At 40.6% G+C, this 10,379-nt stretch overlaps 1 protein-coding gene across 4 annotated transcripts in view; it reads left to right on the top strand.

Annotated features, from left to right (window-relative positions):
• Window positions 1–1,860: 1,860 nt before the first annotated feature.
• LOC143846702 (LRR receptor-like serine/threonine-protein kinase RPK2) overlaps window positions 1,861–10,379 on the top strand; it is a 13,463-nt gene continuing 4,944 nt past the window's right edge. For 2 of the 4 annotated variants that reach the window (XM_077355211.1, XM_077355212.1), the window contains exons 1-5: window positions 1,863–5,941; window positions 8,413–8,514; window positions 8,608–8,692; window positions 8,943–9,047; window positions 9,145–9,196. In XM_077355211.1, the coding sequence (XP_077211326.1) occupies window positions 2,520–5,897 (3,378 nt within the window). In that variant the 5' untranslated portion in view covers window positions 1,863–2,519 and the 3' untranslated portion in view covers window positions 5,898–5,941; window positions 8,413–8,514; window positions 8,608–8,692; window positions 8,943–9,047; window positions 9,145–9,196. Of the gene's footprint in view, window positions 5,942–8,412; window positions 8,515–8,607; window positions 8,693–8,942; window positions 9,048–9,144; window positions 9,364–10,379 lie in introns of all 4 variants that reach the window. The other 2 variants (XM_077355210.1, XM_077355209.1) reach the window with 2 other exon arrangements.

The following is a 10,379-nucleotide window of genomic DNA, read 5'->3' as shown; positions in this document are numbered from 1 at the left end:
AATTATAAGCATTGTTCTAGGGTTATCTTAGTAAAAATAAAACCATATGCTTTCCAAAACGGTCATGTCAAGCCCCTTTTTATTTCCAAAACGGAATCCCCCGTTTACAAAGTGCTTTCCTGTTTTTTAGTATTGATGATTGAAAAAGAGCGATTTGTAATGTCTCACACCAAACTTTGACCCCACACTTGCACTATTTCAATAGGTGGTCCCCACATGTGATAAACAGAGAATATATGTCATTCTCTAAATATATAAGGGTATTTTTGGATTTAAAATAACCATTAATATTGGGACTACTGCGTTTTAATAATTGCACAAACTCATTTTGTCTTTTCTTGTTTAATTGGTTTGAAAGAACTTTTTGAGAATTGTAATAGCCTTTGACAATTGTTTAAATTATAAAAGACAAGATGAGTTGGTCCAATTATCAAAACATGGTAGTGTCAATATCAGTAGCCTTGATATATTATTCTGTAAATGGCACAATAGGGAGGGCTTTTAGAAAGTCATGTCTTCCTTTGGTTGCACAAAAGCAAGGATGGGTTAGGGGTTTTGCTCCACGTTTGGGTATCATGTGAGCAAAAACTCCTCATTTGGTTGTCAATATAGCATTAAAATCTTTGGTGAGTGGCTACATGAATGTCTCTTGGTTAGTCATTGCATGTATGTTGATGTGTCACCCTTGTCACTTTCATATTGCTTGGATTTCTTGGGAATAATACCTCTCTCTCTCTCTCTCTCTCTATGTATATTGGTAATGGCATCTCCTACAACTACTTGCGAGGCTGACAACTACTTATCACTATTCTACGAGGTAAGTTCCAAGCAAATCCAATGCTCGTCTCCTCCTTGTTGACTACTTACACCACTAATCTACTTGGCAAATACTTACAACCAAACAACAGGAACATTTTAGAGAAAGACATTAACATTCCCATGTAAAAAAGGATTACACTCGTTGGCGACGAACAAAATCCATTACCAAAAATGTAAAAAAATATGTCGTTATATCTTTTTAGTGACGCAAAATGATCGGTCACAACAAAAGGTGTTGATAAATGGATATAGTGGCCGATTTTGTGATGGTTAAAAATCCGTCACCTTATGTTTAGCAATTACGAGAGATATGTGGGAATATTAAAGCAAAAGAGCTTAGGATAAGGGGAGGAAAGAAGATAGAAACTTGAGAGAGAGAGAGAGAGAGAGCAATATTTTTTGTATATTGACTCCCTCTATTCATGTTCCATCGAATTCTGTGGTTGCATCTGGGTTGTTGTTGCATGATCCAAAATAATTTTAAACCTTAGGATATTGATCCAATGGACATGTTTCATATGCAACTTTCATGCTCAAATCCATTCCATTAATACCCTAACTTTAAATAAGTACATGGTAAGAAAGAGGGTGGAAGTATCAATTGTTGTTTTGTGGGGCATCTGAATAAGAGATCCGTTGAAAAAACAGAGAATTTGAATAAGAAAACCATAAAACAAGGAAGAGCATGAATATTTAAAACAAAAGTGTGGATATATTATCCGAAAGAGAATGTGTCACATTCTCATCAAAACAAACAAGGTGTGTACGGGTAGAACAATAGATCGGAGGGTTAGGATCATCCTATGAAAATAATTTTTGGGGCACAACCTATTTACGTTGTGGCCCAACAGATGGACGGTTCGGATCATTCTATAGAGTGAGCCGTACTGTACTACGCCTTTGTACGGCCACCCATCCTATAATAATTTCTCCACTCTCACTAAGCTCCCTCTGTGCAAGTTAGCGAAACCCGTTGATTTTAAGTCTCTGCTGACTTCAAGGTCAGATAAAATGCCAAGTGAACGAGTCTTTGTCGGAGGAATCTTTTTCCCGGTTATTCAAACCGGCGGCCAGCAAGCGATGACCGGATAATGTATAGATTGACCGGATGCGGACCCAAGAACTTGCCGGGAAAGCCTTGTGGGCCCAACATAGCTGAGAGAGAAAAAGATGGTGGAACAAAAAAGTAGCAGAAGGACGAGAAACGCGTTTTTCTGAAGTCCTGATTTTTCTTCTTTTTTTCCCTCTCTCTCTCTCTCTCATGTCGAAAATTAGGGTTAGGGTTTGTGAAAGTCTCTTCTTCTTCTACAGATCGAAATCTCTGAAACCTCAGCTTCTAGGGTTAGGGTTTTAGCGGTTTTGACGATTTCTCGAGGAGCTGAATTTTCGTCCTTTTTCCTCTATTCTATCTCATGTCGAAAATTAGGGTTAGGGTTTCTGAAAGTCTAGTCCTCTACAGCTCGAAATCTCTGCAGCTTCTAGGGTTAGAGTTTTAGGGGATTAGGTTGTGTTTTCCCGAAGATCTGATTTTTCTTCTGTTTTTTGCTCTTCCTCATGTCGAGAGTTAGGGTTAGGGTTTCTGAAAGTCTATTCTTCTACAGCTCGAAATCTCTGAAACTCTAGCTTCTACGGTTAGGGTTTTAGAAAATTAGGTTAAGTTATTTTTTATTTTTTATTTTTTTTCCTATCCGCTGCTCGAAATGCTCTGTAAAACCCTAATCTCCGCTCTTATTTTCGATCTATGCATCTCTATTTGGACTTTCTCAGCCGCCGGAGATACGGCCCTGTGGGAAAAATCGCTTCTTCTTCAGTTCAAGAGCTCGATCTCCGATCCCGCCGGCCTTCTCTCCGGCTGGAATCCCGGAGATTCTGATCACTGTTCTTGGTTCGGCATCTCGTGCGACTCGGAATCTAGGGTTTTGTCGCTCAACATCAGTGGTAGCAAAGGAGGTAATTCGGATGCTTTTTCTTGTTCTGGATTTGATAGGTTCCCTTTCTATGGATTTGGATTTAGTAGAGGTTGTTCTAGTGAAAATAAATTGGTGGGCAAATTGTCACCATCAATTGGGAAACTTTCCGAACTTAGGGTTTTATCCCTTCCATTTAACGGTTTCGACGGTGAAATTCCCACTGAAATATGGGGTTTAGTGAATCTAGAATTGCTTGATCTTGTGGGAAATTCGTTTACAAACACTTTACCCTTTGAATTTGGGGGTTTGAGAAAGCTTCGTGTTCTTAAGCTCGGTTATAATAAAATTACTGGAGAGATTCCGGTTTCACTGTTGAATTGCGTCGGGTTGGAGGTATTGAACTTGGCGGGTAATCGACTAAATGGGACTGTCCCTGGATTTTTGGGTAATTTTACTGAGTTGAATGAACTTAGTTTGTCTTTCAACCAATTGGGTGGGCCTATTCCGGCCGAACTTACAAGCAATTGTCGGAATCTGAAACATCTTGATCTATCTGGGAATTTGTTGGTTGGCAAAATTCCACCTAGTTTGGGGAACTGTGATGGGTTGAATTCTCTTCTGCTTTTTTCTAATATGTTGGAGGACATTATTCCTCCAGATATCGGTCGGCTTAAGAATCTCGAAGTGCTGGATTTGTCGAGGAACAGCCTCAGTGGTGCCTTACCCTCCGAGCTTGGAAACTGTGTTGAGTTATCAGTCCTTGTTCTTTCAAATTCATACGATCCTATGCCACTTGCAGACTCGACAGAGAGTTCATCTATTGCTGCTAATGATGATTACAATTACTTCCAAGGTGGCATTCCCATCAATATTACAACTTTGCCGAAGCTTAGGATAATTTGGGCCCCAAGGGCTTCTATAGAAGGCGGAATTCCAAGCCAGTGGGGTGCTTGCGACAGCTTGGAAATGGTTAACCTAGGCCGCAATTTTCTCACCGGAGAAATCCCATTGGCCTTTGTGCAATGCAAGAATCTGCATTTTATCGATTTGAGCTTGAATAAGTTGACCGGGGGACTCAATGTGGGACTTATGGTTCCTTGCATGACTGTGTTTGATGTAAGTGGGAACCTCTTATCTGGCTCCATTCCTAGGTTTATCTACGACAGATGCCCTCCTACACCCTCCTCGGATGCTTCATTTGTCCAAACCTATGACCCATACTCTGTATATGCTTCATTCTTTACATACAAAACTCTGTCTGGAATTTCTTTGCCATCTGTTAGATCAGGTGGTAATCTCCCCATTCTTCATAGTTTCACTGGGAATAATTTTTCTGGTCCTCTCCCATTGTTGCCAATTGCGTCGGAAAGATTAGGAGCACAGACAGTGTATGCGTTTCTGGTAAGTGGGAATAATCTCATTGGGTCACTCCCTGGATATTTATTTGAGCAGTGCGATAATTTGAACGGATTGATCGCCAACTTTAGCAACAACCGGATTTCTGATCACATTCCTCTGGACATTGGTGCAAGGTGCAAATCTCTTAAGCTTCTGGATATATCGGGGAATCAAATTACTGGATCAATACCCCTGAATTTTGGCTATTTAGACTCTCTTGTTAGTCTTGACATGAGTAGGAACAAACTACAGGGTCAGATTCCAGATGGTTTCGGGCAGTTAAAGGGTTTGAAGTATCTATTGTTGGCTGCCAACAATCTGACTGGTTATATTCCTTCTGGCTTAGGCCAGTTGCATTCTCTAGAGGTGTTGGATCTTTCTTCAAATTCCCTATCAGGTGAGATTCCAAGAGATCTGGCGAGTTTGAGGAATCTGACAGTTCTTCTACTCGACAACAATAAACTTTCGGGTCCGATCCCCTCTGCTTTCGCTAATGTGACATCACTTTCTATGTTCAATGCATCCTTCAATAACTTGTCTGGGACAATCCCGTCAAATGGAAGTTCAATGATTTGCGACAGTAGCCTTGGGAATCCTTTGCTTCATTCTTGTACTATATATCAACCGTCCATGCCTTCATCAAATCTGCAAGGGCAGTCTGGGACCTCACAACAATACGCTTCTCCTCCATCCTCAAGTGTTTCCGAGAAGAAGGGCAATAGCGGATTTACTTCTATTGAGATTGCCTCGATAACATCTGCTTCTGCCATTTTTGCTGTCTTACTAGCTTTGGTTATTCTCTTTCTATATACAAGGAAACAAATACCAAGGCCTACAGTTCAGGGCTCAGGACGAAGAGAAGTGACGGTTTTCACTAGCATCGGAGTCCCATTGACTTACGAGATCGTCATGCGAGCTACTGGGAGCTTTAACACAAGCAACTGTATTGGGAGTGGAGGTTTTGGAGCTACATACAAGGCTGAGATTTCTCCAGGAGTGCTAGTAGCGATAAAGAGGCTCTCAGTTGGACGTTTCCAAGGGGCTCAACAATTCCATGCTGAAATCAAAACTCTTGGACGAATGCGCCATCAGAATCTGGTGACTTTAATTGGTTTTCATGCTAGCGAGACAGAGATGTTTCTCATATATAATTACCTACCGGGAGGTAATTTGGAAAACTTTATTCAGGAAAGATCCAAGAGAACCGTTGATTGGAGGATGCTTCACAAGATTGCTTTAGATATTGCTCGTGCACTTGCTTATCTACATGAGCAATGTGTTCCCCGTGTCCTTCATCGTGATGTCAAACCGAGCAATATATTGTTAGATAACGAATACAATGCGTATCTGTCAGACTTTGGATTAGCAAGGCTTTTAGGAACCTCTGAAACCCATGCGACTACTGGAGTCGCGGGAACTTTTGGGTATGTTGCTCCAGAGTATGCAATGACTTGCCGTGTTTCTGATAAAGCTGATGTTTATAGCTATGGTGTGGTGCTGTTGGAACTGATATCAGACAAGAAAGCTTTAGATCCTTCATTTTCATCATATGGGAATGGTTTCAACATTGTTGCCTGGGCATGTATGCTTCTTCGACAGGGTCAGGCCCGCGAAGTTTTCACCACAGGGCTGTGGGAAGTGGGCCCTCACGATGACTTGGTGGAGACACTACACTTGGCTGTCATGTGTACTGTTGATTCTCTCTCAATCAGGCCTACGATGAAGCAAGTTGTTCAACGGCTGAAGCAACTTCAACCTCCGACGTGCTAGCTAATAATTCATCCAGTTATTAACTCATTCAACTTTTTCAGTAGGTAAGGCAGAGTTGTAATTCATGCTCCCATTGTGTCCATTTTTGGACTTCCCTCAGATTGGGTTGCAAGTTGTATTTATCCTCTTGTAATATATTGCCGCCATTTTTCCACAATCTTCTCTGAGGGCACTTATCGATGATGAATCTGCAGAAGAGTGCAGATGTATATCTAAATTTAACCATATTTCATAACTTTTTCATACATGTATCTTAGGTTCCTTTCTCAATTAAATAAATTACAAATTTCCAAGGAGTTTTGGGAGCTGATAAATTGACAAAATTGTTTCCATTTTACATGATTAATATTTACATGATTTTATATATATATATATATATATATATATATATATATATATATATATATAGAGAGAGAGAGAGAGAGAGAGAGAGAGAGAGAGAGAGAGAGATGGTTTGTGTGCAGCTGCACAGATAAGCTATCTGTGCATGGCTGCACAAACCGGGGGAGGGGGGCACACATTTTTGGGGGGATCCAAAGCATTCATTTGGAAGGCCCTTCCATGGATAGGGTGTGTACCAAAAATCAGCCCTTTAGGATCATCCTAACCCTGCCATTTGTGGAGGGAAAAAATGGGCAGAAAAAGTGTCTGTCCATTTTCCCCTCCAACTTTGATTGGGTTAGGATGATCCTATAGGGCTGATTTTTGGTACACACCCTATCCATGGAAGGGCCTTCCAAATGAATGCTTTGGATCCCCCAAAAAATGTGGCCCCCACTATGGTTTGTGCAGCCATGCACAGATAGCTTATCTGTGCAGCTGCACACAAACCATTTCCTCATATATATATATATATATATATGAGGAAAGTGTTTCTACTCGGTCCCCTAGATAAGCTTATCTACTCCTCCCTTTAAAAAAATACAGTGGGCCCACGCTGTTTGGATGATCCAAAGCATTCATTTGATAGGTCTTAACATAGATAGGGTGTGCCCAAAAAATCAGCACCAAAGGGTCATCCTAGCCCTTCGTTTTGTAGTGCCTTGTGGTGCCCAGAATGGACACATATAAACGTCCACGTTTATATGCGTCCATTTTGGACACGGTGTGCCCAACAAAACGAAGGGCTAGGATGACCCTTTGGTGCTGATTTTTTGGGCACACCCTATCTATGTTAAGACCTATCAAATGAATGCTTTGGATCATCCAAACAGCGTGGGCCCACTGTATTTTTTTAAAGGGAGGAGTAGATAAGCTTATCTAGGGGACCGAGTAGAAACACTTTCCTCTATATATATATATATATGAGAAAAGTGTAGCTACACCAACGGCTTAAAATACAGTGGGCCCCACATTGTTTGGGTGATGCAAACCATTCATTTGATGGGCCCTTATATAGATAGGGTGTGCCCAAAAAATCAGCTCTATAGGATCATCCCAACCCTACGATTTGTGGAGGCAAAAATGGACGCATAAAAACCTTCACAAATCTGTCCATTTTTGCCTCCACAGTTTGAAGGGTGGGGATGATCCTATAGAGCTGATTTTTTGGGCACACCCTATCAATGTGAGGGTCTATCAAATGAATGGTTTGGATCACCCAAACAATGTGGGCCCACTGTATTTTAAGCCGTCGGTGTAGCTAAGTTAGCTACACTTTTCTCATATATATATAACTTAGCTAACTTAGCTACACCGACGGCTTAAAATACAGTGGGCCCACATTGTTTGGGTGATCCAAACCATTCATTTGATGGGCCCTCACATAGATAGGGTGTGCCCAAAAAATCAGCTCCATAGGATCATCCCAACCCTACAATTTGTGGAGGCAAAAATGGACGTGTAAAAACCTTCACAAATCTGTCCATTTTTGCCTCCACAGTTTGAAGGGTTGAGATCATCCAATGGAGCTGATTTTTTGGGCACACCCTATCAATGTGAGGTCCTATCAAATGAATGGTTTGGATCACCCAAATAATGTGGGCCCACTGTATTTTAAGCCGTCGGTGTAGCTAAGTTAGCTACACGTATGTGTAGCTTCACTTAACTCTCTCTCTCTCTCTCTTTACATATATATATATATATATATATATATATATATATATATATATATATATGTAGAGAGAGAGAGAGAGAGAGAGAGAGAGAGAGAGAGAGAGAGAGAACTGTTGGTGAGCTTAAGCGCACCATTTTTTTGGTGCGCTTAAGTTGTTATAACGCCTCTCATTGGTGCGCTTAAGCGGGACCCAGCAGGGCCCAAACATTTAAACGAATGGGAGGCGTTATAACTACTCAAGCGCACCAAAAAAATGGTGAGCTTAAGCGCACCAACAGTTCTCTCATATATATATATATATATATATATATATATATATACATGGTTCAACACATTTTGTTATTGGGTTGTCAATCCTTTTTTTTTAAACATATATATATATATATATATATATATATATATATATACATGGTTCAACACATTTTGTTATTGGGTTGTCAATCCTTTTTTTTTAAACAGTGCTTTGCAGGTCTCGACAATGATCTCTCCGCAGGTATACCTTCATTGGGTTGTCAAAGTTTGCACTCACACCTGAGCTCAAAACCAAATATGACAGTGTTGGTAAGATTGTATCTACAATAATCATGATACAGGGGAGTCATTGCAATCAGTCAAATTCTTTTGCAACTGAGAAAAATTAACTTTTTGGCCCAGAAATCTGAGCGAACTGGGAACATGTGGTATTCAGGCTCTTGTCAATGGAATATATAAATGGGAGGTTCAGTGGTTCTTTGCCAAGGTACATTTTTATGCATGGTGGTAAGACTGCCTTTTATATTCAACAATCTCCCTTGATATCATGTTTCAATTGGAAGTTTCCCTTTTTAACTGATTTGTGCTTTGGGAATGCTCCATTTTTTTCTTTATTCTACTTCATTGACAAGTTCTGGATGGTAAGAACAATGTTTTATTAGAGAATTTGTGATGTGAGGAGGAAGCATTCCTATTATTTAACCACCATGTTCTCTGTCTTCTGTAATGCTTCATAGTGTATTCTTCTGAAGAAAGTAAAGGACACACGAGGGGTTGCCCATTTCATGTCAAGTTAATCCTATCACTCTCACCAATGAACAGGGTTGAAGACAACTTCATGTGTAGGACTGCACTTCTCTCCCTTTATTTTATGCCTATTTTGCTTAATGACACATGATTTTGGTAGACATCCTTAAAATTTTATTTGTTTTGAATCAGGTCACAAGATGATACCCTGTTGTCTTGCTGCTGGAGTTTATAACGAATCCAAGTAACTCTCTCTTCTCCTTTGCCATTTTTTCAGTTGTAGATGCTGGACTGCCGGACTGGTTGCACCAAGATGATATTTCAATTAGCTAGCCAGTCCATCCTTTAACACTGACCAGTGTACCCAATTTCTAGCTTTCTGTTTTCAGCACAAAATTGGCCAATAATATGGTAATTTCACTACCCCAACTTGCTTTAGTTACATTTTCCAATCATTCATTAAGCAAGATGGCTAATTTTTTCATAGTGAGAACATTCAGTGTTGAAACTTAATTTTTTTTTTTTGTTTTGTATTGGTTTCTCTACTCCGGTAGGTGTGGAAAGCGTGTACATAGTCAGGACTGTTCATCGGGTGTCCATGTGTAATCAGGGTGCCACCTTTTTTATTTGATCCAACGACAGCCAACTTTTTAAGAGGCGGTCGTTAGATCAAATATCAAGGGCAGCACCTATGTCGTACCCCCCCCAATATACGCAGCAACGCACAGACATCATATAATTTCACTATATATATATATATATATATATATAGAGAGAGAGAGAGAGAGAGAGAGAGAGAGAGAGAGAGAGAGAGAGAGAGAGAGAACAGTTCCTGCACTGGAGTGCAGGGGAAACAAGGGTGGGCCCACATTTTTTGGGTGATCCTAATGATTCATTTGAAACGCCCCATCATGGATGGGGTGTGTACCAAAAATCAGCTCCATTGGACCATCTTAGGGTGTCCATTTGTCGGGGAGAAAATGGACAGATACTGTTTATCCGCAAATCTGCCTATTTTTTCACCCCACAAATGGAAGGGTTAGGATGATCCAATGAAGCTGATTTTTGGCACACACCCCATCCATGATTGGGCCTTTCAAATGAATGCTTCGGATCACCCAAAAAATGTGGGCCCACGATGTTTCCTGCACTCGAGCACAGATAAGCTTATCTACACTCGAGCTCTCATATATATATATATATATATATATATATATATATGTGTGTGTGTGTGTGTGTGTGTGTGTGTGTGTGTGTGGGCGTGGTTTCTGAGCTCTAGCTCAGGCTGAGCTAGAGCTTAAAATACACCATCTCCCATAGTAGTTTGACCCAAGGAAGCAGGATTCTTCCCTGGGAGTGGGGAACCTCGATTCTCGGGTTCTCGAATCCGAAATGAGAAGCTTATCGAATCCCCAAAAACTGGGAAT

This window comes from Tasmannia lanceolata, unplaced genomic scaffold (assembly GCF_043159265.1).
Source record: "Tasmannia lanceolata isolate RefF3 unplaced genomic scaffold, GAP_Taslan_0.1 ptg000015l, whole genome shotgun sequence".
Classification (NCBI taxonomy): Eukaryota; Viridiplantae; Streptophyta; class Magnoliopsida; order Canellales; family Winteraceae; genus Tasmannia; species Tasmannia lanceolata.
Note: the sequence above shows the minus strand (reverse complement) of the source record. Positions and strands in the feature narration are given on the sequence as shown.